The 23,275-nt window shown below is 36.9% G+C and overlaps 2 protein-coding genes across 4 annotated transcripts in view; one reads left to right on the top strand and one right to left on the bottom strand.

The window, feature by feature from the left end:
- Positions 1-661: 661 nt before the first annotated feature.
- LOC116288015 (uncharacterized) lies at positions 662-16,752 on the bottom strand. 2 transcript variants are annotated; one of them, XM_031694733.2, is made up of 11 exons: positions 16,446-16,752; positions 16,254-16,311; positions 10,599-10,674; positions 9,365-9,729; positions 8,827-8,867; positions 8,303-8,391; positions 7,129-7,231; positions 5,664-5,764; positions 3,936-3,994; positions 3,673-3,832; positions 662-2,800 (listed from the first exon to the last, which is right to left on the bottom strand). In XM_031694733.2, exons 1-11 carry the CDS (start codon positions 16,462-16,464, stop codon positions 2,555-2,557), a joined length of 1,317 nt encoding a protein of 438 aa, XP_031550593.2. In that variant the 5' UTR covers positions 16,465-16,752; the 3' UTR covers positions 662-2,554. The 2 variants fall into 2 exon arrangements, with proteins under 2 accessions (XP_031550593.2, XP_088892549.1); XM_089036423.1 differs by lacking the exons at positions 16,254-16,311; positions 16,446-16,752 and adding an exon at positions 13,353-13,497.
- The window catches only part of LOC116288014 (uncharacterized), a 12,749-nt gene continuing 5,264 nt past the window's right edge, over positions 15,791-23,275 (top strand). Inside the window, exons 1-5 of one of the 2 annotated variants that reach the window (XM_031694732.2) lie at positions 15,791-15,878; positions 18,120-18,306; positions 19,613-19,892; positions 20,740-20,899; positions 21,693-21,998. In XM_031694732.2, coding sequence (XP_031550592.2) covers positions 18,164-18,306; positions 19,613-19,892; positions 20,740-20,899; positions 21,693-21,998 — 889 coding nt within the window. In that variant the 5' untranslated portion in view covers positions 15,791-15,878; positions 18,120-18,163. Of the gene's footprint in view, positions 15,879-16,761; positions 17,197-18,119; positions 18,307-19,612; positions 19,893-20,739; positions 20,900-21,692; positions 21,999-23,275 lie in introns of those variants that run through there. The other variant, XM_031694730.2, reaches the window with a different exon arrangement.

Raw genomic sequence — 23,275 nt, 5'->3', positions numbered from 1 at the left:
CGAAAATCGCTCAAACTTGGATTCAGCTGAAACTTCCTAAGAATACTCTTTAAAGGTCCAATAATCACTGTATGAAGTGTTTTCTCGATATTTAGGACGAAAGTATGATATTTTTACGATTATTTTTTGGAGTCTGTGACGTCATACACTCAACATCGAACATCGCTCCATACATTTCTTTGTAGTTTATGATCAAAATATCAGTAGTAAAGGGAGAAAGAAATACCCAAACACCCCAAAATATAAATTATAGTCACAAGTAATGTGAAATAAGCACATTAGCCACCCTTTGGGCTTCATAGGAATAAAATAAATTAAGGATTTATATACAAAGAAATATATGTAGCAATGTTTGATGTTGAGTGTATGACGTCACAGACTCCAAAAAGTAATCGATTATTGGACCTTTAAAGAGTATTTTTAGGAAGTTTCAGCTGAATCCAAGTTTGAGCGATTTTCGTCGTAGTAGCACTTTAACATTCTGTACTTACAGTGAAGGCATTTAACCCGTGAAATAAAAATTATTAGTCAACGTGTAATAGTCAAACAGATACAAAAGAAAGCAATACAATTAAGGTCTACTAAAGTGTATTAGTCTAATATCTATTTCACGGGTTAAATGACTTTACTTTAATGACACTGATAAAACAATAGACAAATATTATAGTGCACTATTTGCCTTTTTAGCGCATTTATTGGACACTACTTCGCGCGCTGACTAAAATGTCAAACTATTTCTATTACATAGTTATATATATATGCATATGTTACTATTTTAATAAAATATAAATCGATGAAATAGCTTTTTGTATCTACCTATTATGTAAAATCGTTAAGTTAAAAAAGTTAATGAAGTAGTAGAAACGAAACCAGGTTAATGTTAGTATTAAGCTTGCTGTCAACTATACTCATAAAAACGGTCGTAAAATGATAATATCTATAATCCTTAGAGTGGTTTTCATAAACCGGTGAAACAAATACCATTAGGCCCCGTCCACATTATGCGGGATAAATTTGAATCCGCAACTTTCACACCGAAACCGAAAAACAAGTTGTCCGTCCACACATGAAAACGGATAAAATGTTTCGCGTCCACACTAGTCCGATCAGAGGTGGCAAAAACGCTTCATCGCACATCTGCGAGCATGTGCATCGAAGCTGAAATTGAGCCTGCGGTGAATTTTTAGCCTTCCCGCCATGTTCCCATGACAATCATGACGTCATCGTATTCGAAAAATTTCGGATACGAAATGTTCTCCGTCCACACTAATACCGGTAGCCCGCGTTTTCAAATTGTTCCACTCTGGAGACCGTATTCGAAAAAATTCGTTTTCGGTGAAGAATCGTTCCGGATTCGCCCGGACTAGTGTGGATGGTAGGCCTAACCGAATAAATAAAAATCCAAATTCAAATTTATCCGGCATTAGTGTGGACGGGGCCTTAGTTAGAGTGCAATAGTGAAACGACAACAAAAGAACACAATGGAATTAGGGTCTACTAATTTGTATTAGGCTTGTGTGTATTTCACGGCTTTATGAAAACCACTCTAACAAAAAAAGATGAAGATGATTGTTATTATTGTTATTATTATCATTACCATTACCATTAGAGTGCAAACGATATAACCGTGAAACTTTAGTAATACTAAATAGCACAATTTCATGCAAATTCCATTATATTCTATTGTTTAATTAGCACTATTTTGTACTATTTCTGGAAGTACATACATAGATAGAGCAAAATGAAAACTTAAAATTAAAATTGTAAAACGCTTTGAAAAATTTGGCTTTTGGAATCATTATTTCTTGTGCAAAAACGCACGATTTGCCGTCGTAACAAAACAGAGTTTTGGTTGACGTCAGTCCAAGTATTTCCATGACATCGTGAGAAAACAACTTTCTCAAGGGAACGTGCCTATGGAACGTCATGTACACGCCTTGTTGAACGTCTTCCAAAATCTACTTTGTAAGGTTGACGAATTCGTGAGTGCTATAGAGAACGTCAGTAAGGCTTAGGTCAAACGTCGAACTTTACGAGCTGAGCCTAGTCGAAATTATTATTCAAAATTCCAAGACATTTTCTCTTAAGGAAAGGTATTGTTCATCGATGCTGATGAACAGTTATCCAGAAGTAAACGCTGGAGTTTTTCTTCGAGATCAGTTAACCTCTTGTGATCAAGACAAACAGATTTTTTAAACTGGAATCATCACAGTATTGACATTGCAACAAAAGTCTATTTTTGCAAAAGAAATCGATAAAGTTTGAAAATTGAAAATAAAAAGGAAGAAAGGCAATTTTTACTTCGCATTCAGCATTATTCCAATCTACTATCCTTCCATTTTTCTCACTAAATATGATAAATATTGACAAAGAGAACTGAAGAAAAGCAATTTTTACTTCGAATTCCGCATTGTTCCCATCCAATATCCTTCAATTTTTCTCTCTTGGCTTATAAAATATTTTAAACATTGAGAAAGAGAACACTGAGAAAAAAGCATTTTTACGAATTTAGTATTTTCCCATCCACTTTCTTTTCATTTCTGTTACTTGAGCTTCACCTGGGTCCACCTCGTCCACGGCCTCGTCCACGGCCTCGTCCACGGCCTCGTCCACGGCCTTGGTTGCGCGATACTTTAGTATAACCAATAAAGTTGGTATTCAGAGGAAGGTCAGGACACGGGTTGATTAAGAGCTGACGACACTCTTGCAGGAAGATATCTCCTCGAAGCTTTTCAACGATCGAAGCAAGGTCTGGGAATGTCTCTTCGGCAAGGAGGTGCTGACGGTTATCGATATCCCTCTGAAAACAGAAAACGAGCAAGACGTATAAAGTAGATTTTTTTGGGTCTCCCCTTTATATTCACCACTAGGGCTTCAAGTTCGATTCCTAGACCGACTCGGCATCACATGTAAGTAGAGTTTTTTTGGGTCTCTATTTAATGATACAAGGGTTTTCCTCCAGGGATTCCAGTTTAACCGCCAACCGGTTGGCTCAGTTGGTTGAGCATCGGACTTTCGTGCGGGAGGTCGTGGTTCGAGTCCTAGCCGGACCAACACTCAGGGTCTTAATATAATCAGCTGTGCTGCCTTTGTAATTACATCTACAAATGGTTAGACTTTCAAGTGGCTCGGATGACCATTTCAAATGGCGGTCCTATCCCGTCTCTCCACACTCATCATTACTAACCAACTACTGAGGACGTAAAGAAACCCTGGCACAGTGAACACCCTCAGTGCCTACACCTCATACTTACCATATCTTATGCTTGTAAATTGTATAAAAGCAATCTGTCATTCACAACTCAATGTAAAGCGCCTTTGGTTATCCACATAGAAAGGGCGCTATATAAATCGTAAATCATAATCACTTTCTCCCTGCATAAAGGCATAAAACCAAACATCCTAGATTCAAATTTAATAATTTACGTGGTCATTCGAGCCACGGCGAAGGTCTATAAACCATTGGTAGATATATTTAGAGCAGTGGTAACACCTTCTACTCAGATATTTTCAAACCCTGAGTGTTAATCTGTCTGCGCGGAGGCTTGAGCCCACAACCTCCAGCACAACAGACCGGTGCCCAACCAACTGAGCTAACCGGGTGGCGGTTATAGCCACCCTCTAAGTTACATCAACTGAGAGTGTGGTACTGACAGTGTGTAGTATACATACCTTAATTTCAATCTGGACCACATCATCTTTTGTCTTGACCCCCAAGATAAACCATCCATCGTCAACCCTTGAACCGCTGAAGCGAATGAGGAAATAACCAGGGGTCTGTTTTGAGAGGCGTTCGTGCGTTTCTTCTGAGGACATGTAACCTGCAAACCAACTGAAGATCGACGAGACTAATGAATAGACCTCTTTAGCTGGGACGCCGTAAAAAATTGAGTGATTTAAAATATAATTGTAAATGTTATATTGGCAAGCCTGACCTGTGCCACTGATTCCCGTTCATAGATTTTGATAAAGATTTTTTCATCAACTCATACATCTGTGGAGAAAGACAATAAAGTCACGCTATGAATTATATAATCATTGAGTCAGTTTTGTTCAATGGTCGTCTTTATCCTTCATATTTACCCAACTTAATTGAACAAAGGAATGCCTGGTAATAGATAATGCGGTTATATACCTTATACCACAGGTTTCCTGTGTTTAGAATTTGTTCATAAATAAAAAAAAATCAGTAAGTGCTTTATTGGGTTTCCTGTGTCATTTGAGATTTGAAACAAGACGCCGATACGTTGAATTTCCGGTAATCGTACTAACCAGTAACTTGATAGCAGATTAACGTAACGTATCAGTGTAACGCACGTCCTAGTAAATGGTAAGAGAGTACGTTACACTAATACGTTAAATTTGAATTATAAGCTGCTCTCGAGTTACTTACATTACTCTTGCTATCACGTTACGTTAATCTGCTATCAAGTTACTGGTTAGTACGATTATCGGAAATTCAACGTATCAGCGTCTTCAGTTTTAAATCTCAAGCTTATACCTCGGTGGATATGAGATAAATCCAACCTCAGCGTCGCCTAGGGTTGATATATCTAATATCCACCTCGGTTGAGGTATATAATCTTTACTAGGCAAGGAGTTTCTTAAACAAAGTAAGGATTCTGGCACAGGGAGAGTATAGCTAGGAACCGAGACGTCCAAGGTCTGGAAAAGTAATTTACTTATCAAGCGATTATTACAAACAATCACTAGAAGTATTGGCCATTCCAAAGTTGGGGAAAAAACTGGGTCGAGTTGGCATTGCAGTGCAATGTGGCGCTGTTCGAGGAGACATATTTCCAAGATGGCGTTTATTTCGTCCACTAAAAGAGCCCCAAAATGCACTGCAATGCCAATTAGACCCTTATTCTTCTTCAACCTCGGAGTCGATTTGAAGTTATTTGAAGAATATTTAGGTCAGGATCTAGATTGGAAAAATCATTTTCACAGTTTAGAGATTCAATCAATTCTATTTTTTAGGCTATATGTATATCACAAACCATTATCAATGGCAGAAATTTGTTTTTGATAAGTATAATTATACTTAGCGTGGAGACGGAACGGACGAGCGAGAGACTGTGGAAGAGTCTAAGTGATCCTGGCACTATCCAGCCCCACATACCTCGTTTCCCTCCCCTAAGAATTTGGCCCAGAATCCCATAGCTGATCACAAAATACGCACGCTAATTGGCTAGGAATGACGTATACGAGCAGGTATTTCACGTTGAATCGCATGAAAAATCTGGGAACCCAGGTTAAATTTTGATTTAAATCTTACTTTTTGTTCATTCTTTTTTATCAAAACACCAAATAAACGTGAAAACTACTTTAAAAGAAACAAAGGAAGACAGCTACTTTATAACATAAACAATTATGTTCCCGAAACTAGATTAAAATTGAGGAAATTTGAAAAGCTGAATCGCATGAAAATACAGTAAGCCCCTGCTGTTTTTTGACCTGTAAATCAGAAAACTTGTATAAATAAGTCTTTTTTCAACCTTTTCTCTAAGGGATTCAAGTACAAATTCATTGTCTGACTCGGGAATTCCACAGAATTTCACTCGTGCGATATCGGTTTTCTTGTGAAATTCAATATGGAATTTCCTTATCATGCCAATGAATTTTACGTTAAAATTCGAAATGCATATTAAGCAGATAATTACCTTTGCCAAACAACCATCTTTGCCAGGTTCAAATGGACCAAAGCAAGCAAGCAGCCTTAAGAAGTATTCTACCTTAACTTCACCGTCAGTTAATCTTGAATCTGCCAAATACAATCATCTGTTTAAAACATACACTGGTTTCACACTGCTTTCTTATGACACTAGATGCATTTTTTGAACCCTGAAACAACCTCTTTGGCTGATCAAAGTAAGGGCACGGCTAACTCACAGATCGAACCCTGAAACAACCTCTTTGGCTGATCAAAGTAAGGGCACGGCTAACTCACAGATTGAACCCTGAAACAACCTTATGGCTGATCTAAGTCAGGGCACGACTAACTCAAAGATTGAATCCTGAAACAACCTCTGTGCTGATCAAAGTAAGGGCATGGCTAACTCACAGATGGAACCCTGAAATAACCTCTTGGCTGATCAAAGTAAGGGCATGACTAACTCACAGATCGAACCCTGAAATAACCTCTTGGCTGATCAAAGTAAGGGCATGGCTAACTCACAGATGGAACCCTGAAACAACCTCTGATCTGTTCAAAGTCAGAGCACAGCTAACTCACAGATGGAACCCTGAAACAACCTCTGATCTGTTCAAAGTCAGAGCACAGCTAACTCACAGATAAACCCTCGAACAACCCCAGCCCTGGGCTGATCGAAGTCAGGGAAGACTGCACACGACAAACCCTGAAAAAAACCCTTGGCAAAATAAAGTTTTGTTGGACATAAAACAAAGGGTTTTCATAACAAGGCTGGAAAACACAAAGCTTTCAAGGGCACATGCGTATGGAATGTCATGGAAATGCCTTGATTGACGTCCACCAAAACCTACTTTGTCACGACAGAAACAATCCTTAGAGAGCGTGTATGAGTGAAAAAAGCTGTAAATTCAGAGCACAGCTTACTTACAGATTACCCAGAATGAACCTCTAAGCTGATCTTAGTCAGGGCGTGGCTTACTCACAGATTTCACCCTGAAACAACCTCTGGGCTGATCTAAGTCAGGGCACGGCTAACTCACAGATTGAATCCTGAAACAACCTCTGGGCTGATCTAAGTCAGGGCATGGCTAACTCACAGATCAAACCCTGAAACAACCTCTGGGCTGATCTAAGTCAGGGCACGGCTAACTCACAGATTGAATCCTAAAACAACCTCTGGGCTGATCAAAGTCAGGGCACAGCTAACTCACAGATTGAATCCTGAAACAACCTCTGCGCTGATCTAAGTCAGGGCACGGCTAACTCACAGATCGAACCCTGAAACAACCTCTGGGCTGATCTAAGTCAGGGCATTGCTAACTTACAGATCAAACCCTGAAACAGATTAAGTTTTGGGGGGGGGGGGGGGGTGGGCGGTATTAAAACCCTTCCTACCCCTTCTCCTTCCACAAACGTGATGTATGGATATTTCTAAAAGAAGCTGATGTTTTATTTAACATATTATCTCAACTTACCAAAATCAATTTTTAAAATATGACATAAAAACTTTTCAATTCCACCATGGTCACTTTCATCTGGACATGCCTTCCTCATTGCAGCACAGAAATCTTTCCATTTCTGTGGGTAAAATCAGAAGCAAATGCTATTAATCAAGTTTACTGCAAATAGTGGAATAGTGGAAGTCGTTGTAAAAAGATATAAATGATTGATAACTATTATAAAAAATTATAAAAATTAAATAAGTTTAGAATCTTAAAAAATTAACATAACTGTTAAATAATGGGTGTGATAGGAGAACTTACTGAGTGCTGACAGCACGCCAACTTGCCAGTCTTTTTTTAAACAAATTCCTTCTAAAAAAATCTGTTTTTGGAAAATGTTGCATTTCAATTTGATCATTCTTTCCAAATAATTTAGATTTATAGGCATTTGAGTCTGAGGACCTCATATTAAATACTTTACTTAAATATGAAGGATAATTATTATACAGAATGTCAAACATCAATAAAACACAGTCTTTGGTCTCATCTTTCTTGTAGTTTATCCCACTTTAGCTAATGTACAGTATAAACAGTAGTGGTTCTAATATTGACCCTTGTGGAACACCACAGGATATAGACTTAGGCTGAAACTCAGAGTTTTCAACTACACAACATTGCATTTTATCGTGTAAATATTATATAAATAACTCTAGACTTATTCCATTAATTCCATAGTATTGTAGTTTGGAAATTAAGATGTGATGTGATAGGGTATCAAATGCTTTAGCCAAGTCCAAAAGTGACTACTAGATTAGAAAGAGAGAGAGAGAGAGAAACAAACAAACAAAGAAAATAAACAAACAAACAAAACAAAAAAAGGAAGAATGAAAGAAAGAAAGAAAGAAAGAATGAAAGAAAGAATGAAAGAATGAAAGAAAGAAAGAAAGAAAAAAAGAAAGAAAGGAAGAAAAAAAGAAAGAAAGAAAGAAAGAAAGAAAGAAAGAAAGAAAGAAAGAAAGAAAGAAAGAAAGAAAGAAAGAAAGAAAGAAAGAAAGAAAGAAAGAAAGAAAGAAAGAAAGAAAGAAAGGAAGGAAGGAAGGAATAAAAAACCCTCAACACGAAAAATATTAGGCCCTCAGAAACATAAAATATAAATGTTCGAAACGTCATTTTGCATGATTCTTAGTATATAAAAAGCTAGATTTACCTTTTGGGAGTATGGACCTGGAATTCCATCCCAAAACTCTCTGGATCCTTCAAATGGTATGCCTGGCTTTTGTTCTTTAACTTCTGACTCTATAATTTAATAAAATATTGTTGTAAAAATATGTGCAAGCATAAAATAAAGCTTTATTAATTTTATTCAATCTGATAGACTTTCTACTATAAATAAAAAGGTAAAAGTTGTTGGTTATTGTTGTAAAAAGTTCAATGTTTTCCTGTCAATATTTAACAAATAAAACAGCTTTTTCTGTGCTCTGTTCAGTAATAAACATGCAGGAAGTGATGTAAGCACAAAAGAACTTTAAGGAGAAGCATGAGCCGTAGGTGATTGCCTCTCACACTTCTTGAGTGTTTACAGCACTTCCTGCATGCTTTATTACTGAAAATATAAAATGACTCGCATTTTATTGATAGCACTCAGAATTGCAAACACAAACACTGTAACTTGAAAATGAAAAAAGAAAAAAATGGAGTTCGTAAGAATAAATAAAATACAAAAAATCTTACCTTCTTGTTCTGAAGGTTGTTTTGAAAGTTTTGATACATTGCTGAGACAAAAAATGCAGGGAACAATAATTTGTTAGAGATATTAATTTCTAGGGACTTCAACTCCAAATTTTATTTATAATTATTACCAGGAACAACTTCAGATCTGTTTGAAGTTGAAGCACAGTTAACTGGGTTAAATTAGCTAGAATTTAGCATGTTAGATTTCGTGGAGGGAAAACCCAACACTCTTTACTCACATGTGATGTATAGTACTAGTCTAGGAATCGAAGCCTAGGCCCTAGGGGTGAGAGGCATCAGAGCAATACCACATGCCAAAAATGTCCCAGTGCTGTTAAAAAAGTGAAGTTGGGGGATGGTGTAAATTGACGCATGTCTCTATGGTTTCCAATGGTTTCTTAATTATCACACCACCCGAAAATGCCTTGTTTTAATGTTTGAGCCTGGAATGTTTATGAAAGCGCTTGTGCATCTCGGAAATCGTCTATTATTCATGAGGTTAAAGGTCTTAAACCTAATGATTTAAAATAACACACACCTGCAAGATTCTTCAAATGGGCGACTAAGATATTCATCTTCCAGAGATTCTTGTGTCGTCAGACAATAATGATTACTACTATGATTTAAGTAACTCAATAGATCTTCAATAACATCTGAACGGCCAGCATTGTGCACTATATTAAAAAACTCTTGACATGATGTAGTCATGCAAAGATTTATCATTTCCATAGTAGGATCTGGACTTTTGCCAAAACCTTCAATGATGTCTGCTTGGAATCCCAGACGCGAGCCTACAAGACGGTAGTCATTTCCTATTGGGTCTTTGAGTGGATTTAGATGTATAGCAACTTGCTTTCTTAAATCCCATGTGGTTTTTCTTAATTCAGGTGGCAATTGATTAAGCTGAAATTTAAAGTAGTAAAGTCAAAGAAAAATAAGGGAAGCACGTATAGTACACTATCTTTACATGCATCAATATTATTAGTAGTAATCCTGATTGGCACCTTAATATATGATCATGCAACACAGGGCATATAACAGTTTGAAAAATCTTAGGCATGACCACTCTGTAACTGTATCTAAATGTGACTGACTGTGAAGTGTGACTGACAAGATTTGTATACCGATTTGCAATTAATGTGTATGTGTTATCATGGCAATGGTAATAAAATTCTACTCATTATCATGATTGTAGATGACAGGATCAAGACAGAGATAGGAAAGAGAGAAACAGGTGATTCTTTTCTTTATGTATTATGCAACACTGAACATTGGTAGAGTGCAACCGTATATCCTAGAAAAAGTTAACTACTGTAACGAAATTGTACAAATTTGTGAAAAAATTTGTAGGTCTGTGGTCTACTGAATTTACCAATTTGTGCAAATTTGTGCAATTCATATTAAGGCACTGTTAGCAGCTCTGCAGCTTACAATATGAGTGAATTGTTAGTACTTAGTGTTATGCCTCCAAATTGGGATAGTCTGTTGAACTGGAATTACAATCCCCTACTCTTACACAAATAATTCATTTGTCCCCCCATTTTACTGCAGGTTAGGAAGGGTTGGGAGGCAGGGCCTACAGCTTAAAGCCCTTATCCAAGATAGAAGAAACAAACTTCTTGCAATGGATATAATTATGGCATGCACTCTAGGCAAATAAAAAGAGGAAACCCCCCCCCCCCCCCCTCCTCAATAAAATAAAATAAAATAAAAAAGAGAAGAAGAAGAAAAAAAAGATTTCCATGAATTACGACCTTATGTTCAATACTTACTAGTTTTTCAAGATTTGAAGCTGGTCTCATTGTATTTGCCAAACCATTTCCACTCCCTGTACTGCCAACTGATGAACTAAGAAAACATAAGATAAGACCTCTTTAGCTTGGGTGTAACATTTTCCTAACTTACACCATGTATCAATCACTTATGACTTGCTTTTTTTCACAGTTTTTCAAAACTTTTTTTCACTTCTGCATGTTGTAAAAGTGATGAGGGTATAAAAAAAATGTCTATTTTTTCAAGTAGTTTTCCCCCTCCCCAGAATTAGTTGCATAGATAATTTTGGTGAACTTTTTTGGCCTAGCAGATTTATTCTGTGGAAAAAAAACATAAGCATTAGGGGCCGAGCAAATAAAACGTATATATACAAATTGTTAATTAAAACTCCAAAAGCGAGCTCTCAGAGTGATTTTCTTTTAAAGTGCACATGACACAAAAAAAATTTAATGTTAAAAATGTGTATTTTATTGTCATTAATAAGAATAACACAGTTAAATTTGTTTCAAAAACGTATTTCTCTAGAAATTCAAGAAAATTTAGCACAAGTTGTGACGTCATTTTGTTTACAAGTCTCCAGATTTAGTTGCAAATACATGAAATATGTTTGAATGTGGAATCTTAATTTCAGGTAGTGCACTTTTCAGTTTCCCAACATTTGAAGAGTACTACGTAAGCTATCAAATGAAATTGAATAAAATATGCCTTTTGTTGTTATTTTATACGAATTACAATTTATATTTTGTGCATTACTACTGAATCTAGAGTACGTGTCAACAAAATGACGTCACAAATTGATATTAATTTTCTCACATATCTCAAGAAATAAGCTTTTGAAACAAATTTCATTACGGTATGTTTAATATTACTAACAAACTATACACTTTAAACGATGAAATGTTTTCGTGTCATATACACTTTAAAAATCAACTAAAAGTGCAATAACCTCTCTTTTTAGGAAATAATATCTTACCGGTTACTTATATAATAAAAATTTGAAATTCAAAATGTCAAAATGCTTAACATGAGCGGACGCACCGGGTCGTTACTGTAAGTATAACACATAAAGATTAATACGGGTAAGGTGTTTCCTAAGTAAATTTGAACTGTCATCACCTCTTTTATGTAAATGAGATTTATTAATGAAATTTAAGATCAATAGTCATCTATGCTTGACACTTGAAACCATGCCACGCTAAAACCTTTCTTAGCTAGTTCTGGTTCGGTGGGAATCTGGCAGCTGGCATGAGAGCCACACTTAGAGTGTTTTTCTCCCTTTACGCTTGTTTACAATAGAAAATTACAAGATCCAGAAAAAAATGGACACTTTGTCATCCAAGATGTGCAGAATTACATCGAAGGAATCACTTCTATTGAACCACATTTGTTAAAAGATTCCCCGAATAGTTTGCCAGAATTCTAATGGAAGACATTGGACTGCTGCACAATGCCATGGCAAATAAAGGCTAAAAAAATCACAGGAGATGAAATTGATTTATAATTCTAGCTTGATCAAGTTGGTGCTTTGACAAAATCATGTGTGAAGTTCTATTTGATAGCTCATATTCAGGGAATAATCAAAGACATTCTTACTCGCAAAACCACAAGAACAAGCTACAAGAACAGCCGCAAGACGATCGACTTGTTTATATGTCTAGTCCAAAAAAATTTGCGCTGAACTAAGGATGTTTATCTCTAACTTCATCGAACTGCAAACAACAAAAAATGTATAGCTCGTCAACCTTCAAGGAAAATTCAAAGACTACGTACCCAGGATTACTGACGAGTGTGTTTATTATTTAAAAACTGTTTATAATTAACCCTTATTGTATCAGAGTGTGTTTGGAATATTATTATTATTTATGTCCATATTGTGTACTATCTAATCAGTAGACCAGGCATCCAGGTGTACCGTCGGAGTGTGCTTGGAATACTATAAATGTTCATGTATAACATCTAACCAGTAGACCAGTCATCCAGGTGTACCACCGCAGTGTGCTTGGAATACTATTAATATCCATGTGTATTGTCTAATCATTAGAGCAGGAATCCTTTCATGAGTTTTCTACTGCTAAAAGTGGAAACCATAATTGCTTTTATCAGAAATTTCCTCAGTCATGTGTAAAATAAAATGACCATAGACTATTGTTATTGTTGATTGCAATATTGTAAATAAGGATTAAAATATAAATGGATGACATGAAGTAGTGCAGCCAATCAAGAGCAATGTGGCGTGCTTATTTTATGTTGTCGTTATTCACACTGTTATACCAATATTAAAATGATGCACGTGGAGAAGGTTAACTTAAGATATGATTTTCACTTTAGGATGTGAAATGTGAAATATTCTCATGAATACAAATTGTGTTGATTGCACGTTTTTTTTTTATTTTTTGTTTGTTACTTTTTTCAACATAATTATTTTTGCACACAATCAAAAATCGAGTGATTAACTGACTTCTCTATACTATATTTGCGTAATGATTTCAAATGTTTTCATTTGCAGTTCTGTAGCTCTAGTAAGATTTGAAAAAAACTGATAAAGTACAGTGAATGTAAATAATATAAACAAAGATGATAGTCTCTGAAGAAAGAGATGCTTCTCGATGTCTGATAGTATTTTATTCTACAACGATGATAGAGTCCTAAGATACAAATATATAAAATCTAAGCTAAATAATAGCACTTAAAGTAAATCATGTATAGATAAATGTGAAGTAAACGATTACACATATAATAAATGGAAAACTTACATAAATAAAGATATACTGGTGCTGAATAGTCTTGTATTATAGTTCTGTCCTAAAACGTAATCTTAACGTAAACAAGATGGCCGCTCCTACTGAGCCGGTCAGCGGTATCTAACTCGTGTCCAGGCCCTAGTGGCCAGTAGAGAACTCTTCAGTCTCCTGAGGGAAAATAAAACAATTCTAACATATATTTCAGCTACACACCAGGAACATGTACAACTTGCTATCATTGATAACTGCGGACATAATACACAGGGCCTAAGTAAAATTAATTACTGGTCGACCACCGGTGCGCAGTGAATGTTGGAAATACTTAAATAATCGACAATCAACTTTTTGTGTTTAACAAAGAATCAATTGAATTATTGAGCAGGATTAGATTTGACCTGCAGTTGTCCGGAAAAAAAATTGTGTGCCGAGAGTAGATCCAAGAATTGGAATAGGCGAAGTATACAAAGCTCTCGAGAATCGCTTTGGTATATCTGTATCAGATATGGCAAATCGAAAACCTTTGCACTTAACATTCAAATAAGCTTTCTAGTTTCTGTTCAATTCAAAAAATATATACCTCGTTTGGCTCAAGCATTCTAAGTGATGACATGTTGAAAATATTTATTACAGATAAAGGACTGCGACAAGGGGGATTAAAACAACTTGAGCTTAGAACACTTTCAGGTGTTGGAGTTAATCCCAAGCCCATCTTGGCATCCAAGGAATGCGGGACAATCTGTACTGTAAATGTATGTAGGTACTTACAATCCGGACCCGAGTGCATCCGCTCATGTGAAAAACCAAATTCCTGTGACGTCATTTCTATGTTTAATTTTGCATAGAAAACAGGGTTTTGACGTCATATCTATGTTTCTATACTCTGATAAAACATAGCACTTCAGCCAATCAGAGCGGGCGTTCGTGAAAATCTATATAAATCTATATAATTCATAATTTACTTCAATTGCCTTTAAAATCAAAGCAATAACAAAACAAATTTGCAAATTTACAAATAATGTGCAATATCATAACCATCCTTTCTCCCAAATATATATACGTTTATATAATTCTTCATTATAAATCTTTTATTCAGTAGTTGTAAATATTGTATTCCTATAACCTTCCTTTTTTCCAAAGACATATACGCGCATACACTTATATATTACAAATTATTCATTAATTTATATATTACAAATTATTAATAACCACATTGTATTCTTATAACCACATTAACCTGCCTCAACTAGCCATAGCTATTTGCAGGTTAAGTGTACAGTAATTGTATTTTGTATTGACTTCTTGAATAAAAGTATAAAGTAAGTATACCCACGCCATACTGGAAATTTCTGAATAGACCGTAAAAATTGGGCTTGGTGGTCCCTGTATAGCGCTTACAGCTTCATGTTTGCTAACGAGTGTGCCGAAAACCTGGACCTAGGCCTGGCTCAGGCCATGGCCCTACCTATGGCCTACCTTTATTTCTCATAAATTCCCTGAAATATCAATCTTTTTCACAGTATTTATTGCCAGAAATCCTTTGAAAGAATCTTAGCTGACAATGGCAGCACTACAGCTATCTTGTTAGCACGGCAGGAGCCCAAACTTCTATTGTAACTAATATTGGGCTTCCTGTGCATTTATTTGAGCCAGTTGTTTTGATGAGTCAGCAGATTTGTCTTTCTTGACTTTTCGAGCATGAGGTGAATTCATATGTTTATATTTCATTGTTTTCATTTCTCTTTTGGGATAAACTGCAATTAAAGTAATGTTATATTAATCTCTTTTCTAGTAAAGAGTCTACATACAAGTTTGCTGATGGATTTGTTTGATTATCCACTCTTACACAAGACTTTTAATTGCATTGACACATGCTCGAAAAGTCAATGGTAAGTGTACATGTATGTTGATGTTCAGGATTTATTTGTTTATCAGTTTGTTTATCAGTTTTGTTTAAAATCAAATTACTGTCAGCAGTAGGTTCTCAGTTCAAACTGTTTCAGTTCCTGTATTTTCAAAAATAAAGATATTGAAATTGATTGCCTGTTGACATTCAGGATTTATAGTTCATTTATAAGTTTTGTTCAAAAAATGGGAAAACAAATGTCACCTTTCATATGTTAGGTTCTCAGGTCAAACTGTTTATGCCTGCATTTTGAAAATAAAAATTAAATATTTAAAAATTGACTGTCTTATATTGTTTGGTGCTAAAGTAGGGGTTTATAAATATCAGATATAACACTACTTTATGAATATATCAAATTACTTCTTTTGACAATTTACAGAGATGCATCATCCACACAACCCAAACGCTCTATTTTTAACATGCAATCCAAATATGTTTATACATAATAAAATAAATCACAAACAGTCTTGATGGGTGCTGCTAAAAAATGCATAGTTACAATAGAATTTTGGGCTTCCTGTGGTCCTAAAAAAAGCTGCCGGGCTGCCATTGTCGGCTAAGATTCATTCAGAGAGCTTCTGCAAATGAATACTGTGAAAAAGATTGATATTAAGATGAAATTAAGGGAAACAAAGGTAGGTCATAGATAGAACCATAGGCAGGGCCATGGCCCGGGCCAATTGGCCTAGGTCCAGGTTTTCGGCACACCCTTTGCTAACAAAACTATTGCGATCCTAATATACACTTATTTCAATAAAGTTAGTCACCTGACAAGCAATAAAGTTGAGGCCGACAAGGATCATGAGTACATTCATTTTACACATTCAACCGATTGATAACTGTTCATCGACTTGCGAATATTTTACCGGTTACAGTGTCACTGTCTTTGTACATATATGCTTTTTTGATATGAAAAGTTTCTCATGATGCTCAGTAATCTCAGTTTTCTAGGTTTTTGGTGACTAACTTTATTGAAATAAGTGTATCATTTTCAGTACAAGTATTGATACCTGAGGTCTACAGAAGAAGAGACATCTGAGTAGACACCACTACTACCAGTGCGAGTAACTATTAAACGAAAATGGCGAAAAAATATATATTTACGTTTACGTTTATTACTAGAAAAGTAATAAGAAAAGTAAGTAGTAAGTCTATAACCTAAATAAAGATTAAACTGCGAAACGCAATTGTTAATTACTTACCTTTTGAATGGCCGTTCATTACTAAACACAAGTTAAGTCGCTAAGAATTATTTGTAAGTGTTTTTAGGCCTTCTTTTGTACTCCAAATTGAGTTTTCACTTTGGATTCAACCAAGTCTGTCAGCGCTTCAAGACCTTTTCAGTTTTGTGTGTTTTGTGTGGAACCTCCACTTCCAACACCTTTAAGCCAGAAGAAGTAAGACTATCACGAGGGTTGATATTTTCGTCTCTTATGATTCCTAAGCAGTTAAAAACACTACGTTTTTTAGGAAAACTCAAAGGAATAGAAAATGAAAGCCTCGCAGTTCATGGCCTCATTGGTTCGTATATCTTGGTATGACGAAATAGTTATATTTTATATATAACATGGGATTTGATTGGTAAATCAATTTCAAACGACCAATCATGACTGCGCTTATATATTGTTATGTTTGGCGGGGAATACCCTCTATATGGGAGAGATCTGAAATCAGACTTCGAGATTATGAAAATCCTAAAATAGGTGTTTTTTTAAACAATGGCCGAATCAAAAGAAGATCCACTTCATCTTAGGTCTTTAACTGCAGATGGTATCGTAAAAAATAAGCTAAAGTCATTAGAATTAATTGAAAGTCAAATATCCGAGGCATTTATAGAGCTGACTTCAAGCATAGATCACGTGAAGCTGGATAGCAAATTGTCAGTAGTTCGTTCGCTTTTACTTGGTGCTATTACAAATATCAAAACATTCAAAGAGGTATGCAGAGATGAAGGTATGCTAATTTTTTGTAATAATTTTTCATAACAAAATGGCGAATTTGAAGGCTACACGCTGTAACTGGAAGTGGGCTAAGGGAGGGCTATATGACTACTAGGGCATGTAAGGTCTTTAGGGACGGACCATTATATAATATAAGGGGGGGGGGGGGCTGCGTATTAAAATCCAAAAAAAATATCGAGCAAGCGCTTCATATGGAGCAAGCACTTTACCCACGAAAAAACATCTCTTTTTACAAAAGAAATATCAAGCAAACAAAAAAATGTGTGCAGGGGTTATTACAAATTAAATAAATAGTGTGCGACATAGAATCCTGCAACCCCCCCCCCCCTCTAAATTATCTAATGTTCCACCCCTTATGAGCTATTTGCACATATCTGATATCTGATATAGAACTGGAAAATAAAATATCATTTTATTAAAACCCCATTATAGCATAGCTACCTTTTAACATCGCCCCTGATTGGTTAAGCAGCGAGCTCGAGCATGCATCTAAGAATTGCTGGTGCACTCTTTTGTGATTGGGTAGCACACGCTAGAAAAAAATTAACAAACTTAACGAAGATTTTTTAATGTTTTTGGTAATTATAAAAATCGGTCGTTTGCGCTCAGCTACGCCTCGTGTGATGCTTCCTTCATGCTTAGCAGCTTCCTGCATGCACCCAAAACTCAATGGAAGCACCTTAATCAATGACCAATCCTTTATTTTTAAAATAACCTTATATTTATAAAGCAAATTCAAATTCCTATTAAATCTTACATATATCAGTGCATGTGTGTGTATCAGTAAGCACTCTTCCAGTAAGCCTTGTTAGCCTGCCTCCCCCTTCCCCCAATGAGATTAATCTTCCCCATACATTTGCAAATTTGATAGAATATGTAAAAGTCAATAACTTAGTTACTTTGTTTTATTAAAAGCCAACAGCAGCTTGAACGCAGGGAAAGTAAGCCAAGATGACCTTATGAATTCCAAATGGACCCGTCTTGGTGAAGGAGGCTTTTCCAACGTATTTAAAGCCACTCTGAAAGGAAATGTGGTGGCAATTAAAGTACTCAAAGATTTTAAAGAATCTAAAGCCTTATTCACTGAAGGAAACCTATTAAGGTGTTGATCAATGGCATCAAAATGTTTGAAAATTGAAATTTTATTGAACCCTGAAACAACCTCTTGGCAGATCAGAGTATTTAGGGCATGTGCATAAACCTGCATCATCCTTATTTTATGAGGGTAGGACTTAAGGTAATTCCCTTGAAAGAAATTTTGCCAATAACTTTGTCCTGAAACTTTGCATGGACATTAATTATGTTATGGACGTTTAAAAACTGCAATAAAAAGATGGGGTCACCGTTCTCGTTTTTTCACGAGATGCTCTCCAAATATGTCTATTTATGGGTTTTATAGTGAAATGCGGTAGCAACCAGAAGCTGCAATCAAGAACCTTTATTCACCGTTAAAAGTACTTTCATATAACAAAACGGACTTATATCTCGAAGTTTACTAGATAATCTATATTATTAAATCCATTAAAATTATTGGATGACTATGATTCTTGAACTATTAGTGAAAAATGCAGGTATGGGCGCCTCTACGAACGTCCAAAAATTGCACATGTCAACTATTCCCATCAAAATATTTCAAAATGTATCCAATAATCTTTCCTTCATATTTTGATACATAATGACGAGCATCGCATTTATCAAAAATCTGAAATAAAAAATAGGGGTCACCATTCTCATTTTTGATTTATCTTGAAAAAACATCTCAAAATAGTCCAAAACTGACACTTTTCCGAGTGGAGACTGGGGCAAATCAGGTAAAAATTGCAAATTCTCTACACAAAAAAGAGAAAAAAGTGAAAATTGGTTTGAAACATGTTTCTCATTTAGTTTCCTAAAGAAAAATGCCTAAACTTTGTTAGTTCCATTCTTCTAGTTGCATGCACAGAAAAATGTGCAGTGCAAAACAAGGGAATTACCTTAATAGCCAGTGGTTAACAAATATGAGACCCTCATTCCATGATCGAATTGATAAACCAGAGAACCTCGAGAAAAATTTAACCCTCAAAGCACAGGAGAGAACTATCTAGAAACTATACACATGACATCAATTGAGTCCAGGATTCAAACCTGGGTCGCACTAGTGAGAAGAGAGTGTTCACACTGCCACCCCCAAGGGCGGATCCAGCCAAAATTTTAGGGGGGGCTAATTGAGTTTAGGGGGGGCTAATTGAGTTTCTTCCGTCAACACAACAGAAAACAATAAAAAATTTAAGCATCCAATTCTTCAGTTTTGTTTTGTTTTGTTTTCTGCTGAAGGGGGGCTTCAGCCCCCCTTTGCCCCCCTGGATCTGCCCTTGACCCACCCATTTTTCCCGTGCATATTTCTTAGTATAATATTATTACTTTTATAGGGACTTTAGGCATGACAACATTGTAGCATTCAGAGGAATGGATGTTTTGGAGCAAAAAATCTCAGAATTAAACCTTAATGCTGGAAGCCCATTCATAGTGATGGAGCACATACCCAATAACTTGTATAAGTATGTAGAGAGCCAAAGAACACCTGAAACAAGGGGACTGCCTCTTGGTCAAGTGTGGAACTTTGTCAGACAAATGGCGAATGGCCTGTACTATCTTCACAGCTTGGCACCTCCTGTTAGTCATAGAGATCTCAAGCCTGATAATATATTGGTTAGTACTGTTGTTAAGACTGTATGAGGATTAAAAGTCCTACTAAAAGACCTCTTTAGCTTGGGCATAATGTTTTTTCCCATTTCAGACCACCTTTCATTCTCTTGAGAATAAGATTATTTGTTTGAGTTGTATCCATATTCATGTGTCTTTTCATGTGCACCCTTTGGAGAAAAAATGGAGGTCTAGGGAATGTCACCTGGTCTGAAATGGGAAAGCATTATAGGTCTATTGCTGTCTGAATATCCAATCAAGCATCAGGGAAGAGGATCAAGTTAGGAAGGGGGCTATAGAACTCACTTCACATTTAAATACACTGTAATGTCTCCCCAATCTAAAACTTGCTTCCAGCACTTCCCTGATCAGGCACTGTGCCCTCATCATATGTTGTAAACAGAGAGAACAGAAAAGCTAAGGCCATATATGTGGTGCTTGAAATTGGAAGAAGTTTCATTGAAAGAGAAGATAATTCATACATTCTATTTTTCACTTGAAAAAAAGACTAGGTACAGCCAAAGTTGATAAATACTTGACAACTTTTACTCATAAAATTGAACTTGAGACTATACTACACTCACATTTCAACAACTGTGATTTCCAGCAAAGCTGTAGCCACCAAGTAGACCATGAACCAGTTTTAAAAAAAGGCGGCCCTTTGTGTTTTTATTTACTTACTGTAATGTGTAATAAATATTTTTTAGTAGGGGGAAAGTGGTTCTGAAGGTAAAAAAAGTGGAGCAGCTAAGACCGTACCAATTGTACTGGTGGCTACGGTGCTGTGCAGGTTGATTCCTAAATGAAAGTCTTTTCAGTAAACACTATATTCAGATTTCCTATCACATTGCAGCTTAACATCAGAAGCATGCAAGTTAAACTTGCTGATTTTGGATTGTCTCGTCAAATCTATACCAGCAGTGAAGGAATGATTTCCATGTTCCAAGCAAGATGGACAGCACCAGAGATCTGGAAATGTTTTGAAGATGATCCAGAATATCATAATATTGATGGTAAGCTCTGCATATTTATAAGGCCAAGAGATTTTTTTGCTTCAAAATGAATACATTTCTCTAATTTATTAGGGTTAAAGTGTCAAGTAACAAAACATATTTAAGATTCCTTCTCATCACTCCATCTCATCACCTGCAGGGGCCTAGTGAGAGGTGACCCCCCCCCCCCCCCTCTCCTATAAATTTGTCTGAAAATCATAAATTTTTCTTATTTTGTTGAGCTACAGTACCTGTGGATTTGACAGGCTTTTCACGCTGAAAGGCATGTACTCAACCCTTCAACTCTGGTACTAACGCTATGCCACTGCTCATTACTCATCCCCAGTGAGTTATTGAGTTTGACTGCATGTCTAAAGATTCATCCCCCTCATGGAATGTACACTGTTGACATCCCCACCTTACATGTACCTCCTGTTTTTCCTCATTTTTTCTCATTTATTACTCAACCTCACCCCTTTCCTTTACAGGGGTCGTGGAAGGGGTGGGGCAGGGGGCCTTTTCCCATACTAGTCTCATATATTTCCCAATCACAGCCCTATTGAAGTATTTAAACCATGTTGTTCTTTCAGGTTTTTTTTTCAATGGCAGAACTTTGGAGTCAATGAAAATACAGGCCTGCACCCTGCAGTGACTTACCACCCCCCCTAGAATTATCTGTCATTTTCTCTCAATCTTTTGTGGCTGTGTAATTTTAAACTTGATGACCCTCCCTGAAAATTCCACAGTCTCTCCTCTATCACCTTTTTTAAAACATGATTGTTCACTACTAATAATATCTTTTTTTTTTGTGTAGGTGAAGCACAGGAAAGTACATGTACTCTTGAGGAAGAGATAGAAGATGATGTTTTTTTCTACCTAAGAGCAGACATCTATTCTTATGGTCAAGTTGCAGCATACTTATTGACGGGGGACAGGCCATGGCCAGGAAGAAATTCCCTTAGTGTTGCAGATATCAGAGAAAAGGCTGTTGTGAAAGAAGACCAAGTTGTTTTACCTGATGAGCTCACTGGACCGTTAAAGGATATCATTAAGATGTGTAGAGATGAAGATCCACTTAAGCGACTCACCATACAACAGCTTGTCAACGAGTTCTTTGCATGTGAGTAAACACATTTCTGGCTTTAAACCTTTAAATTTTTTCTAAAACTGAAACAACCTTGGGCTGATCAAAGTCAGGGCATGGCTAACTCACAGATTGAACCCTGAAACAACCTCTGGGCTGATCTAAGTCAGGGCATGGCTAACTCACAGATCAAACCCTGAAACAACCTCTGGGCTGATCTAAGTCAGGGCACGGCTAACTCACAGATTGAACCCTGAAACAACCTCTGGGCTGATCTAAGTCAGGGCACGGCTAACTCACAGATCAAACCCTGAAACAACCTCTGGGCTGATCTAAGTCAGGGCACGGCTAACTCACAGATCAAATCCTGAAACAACCTCTGGGCTGATCTAAGTCGGGGCATGGCTAACTCACAGATCAAACCCTGAAACAACCTCTGGGCTGATCTAAGTCAGGGCACGGCTAACTCACAGATCAAACCCTGAAACAACCTCTGGGCTGATCTAAGTCAGGGCATGGCTAACTCACAGATCAAACCCTGAAACAACCTCTGGGCTGATCTAAGTCAGGGCACGGCTAACTCACAGATCAAACCCTGAAACAACCTCTGGGCTGATCTAAGTCAGGTCATGGCTAACTCACAGATCAAACCCTGAAACAACCTCTGGGCTGATCTAAGTCAGGGCACGGCTAACTCACAGATCAAACCCTGAAACAACCTCTGGGCTGATCTAAGTCAGGGCACGGCTAACTCACAGATCAAACCCTGAAACAACCTCTGGGCTGATCTAAGTCAGGGCATGGCTAACTCACAGATCAAACCCTGAAACAACCTCTGGGCTGATCTAAGTCAGGGCAAGGCTAACTCACAGATCAAACCCTGAAACAACCTCTGGGCTGATCTAAGTCGGGGCACGGCTAACCCACAGATCAAACCCTGAAACAACCTCTGGGCTGATCTAAGTCAGGTCATGGCTAACTCACAGATCAAACCCTGAAACAACCTCTGGGCTGATCTAAGTCAGGGCACGGCTAACTCACAGATCAAACCCTGAAACAACCTCTGGGCTGATCTAAGTCAGGGCACGGCTAACTCACAGATCAAACCCTGAAACAACCTCTGGGCTGATCTAAGTCAGGGCATGGCTAACTCACAGATGAAACCCTGAAACAACCTCTGGGCTGATCTAAGTCAGGGCATGGCTAACTCACAGATCAAACCCTGAAACAACCTCTGGGCTGATCTAAGTAAGGGCATGGCTAACTCACAGATCAAATCTTGAAACAACCATCTGGCTGATCTAAGTCAGGGC

Source organism: Actinia tenebrosa, unplaced genomic scaffold (genome assembly GCF_029948245.1).
Source record: "Actinia tenebrosa isolate PJP-AT-01 unplaced genomic scaffold, QUT_ActTen_1.0 PGA_scaffold4__44_contigs__length_22323623, whole genome shotgun sequence".
In the NCBI taxonomy this organism is placed as follows: domain Eukaryota; kingdom Metazoa; phylum Cnidaria; class Anthozoa; order Actiniaria; family Actiniidae; genus Actinia; species Actinia tenebrosa.
Note: the sequence above shows the minus strand (reverse complement) of the source record. Positions and strands in the feature narration are given on the sequence as shown.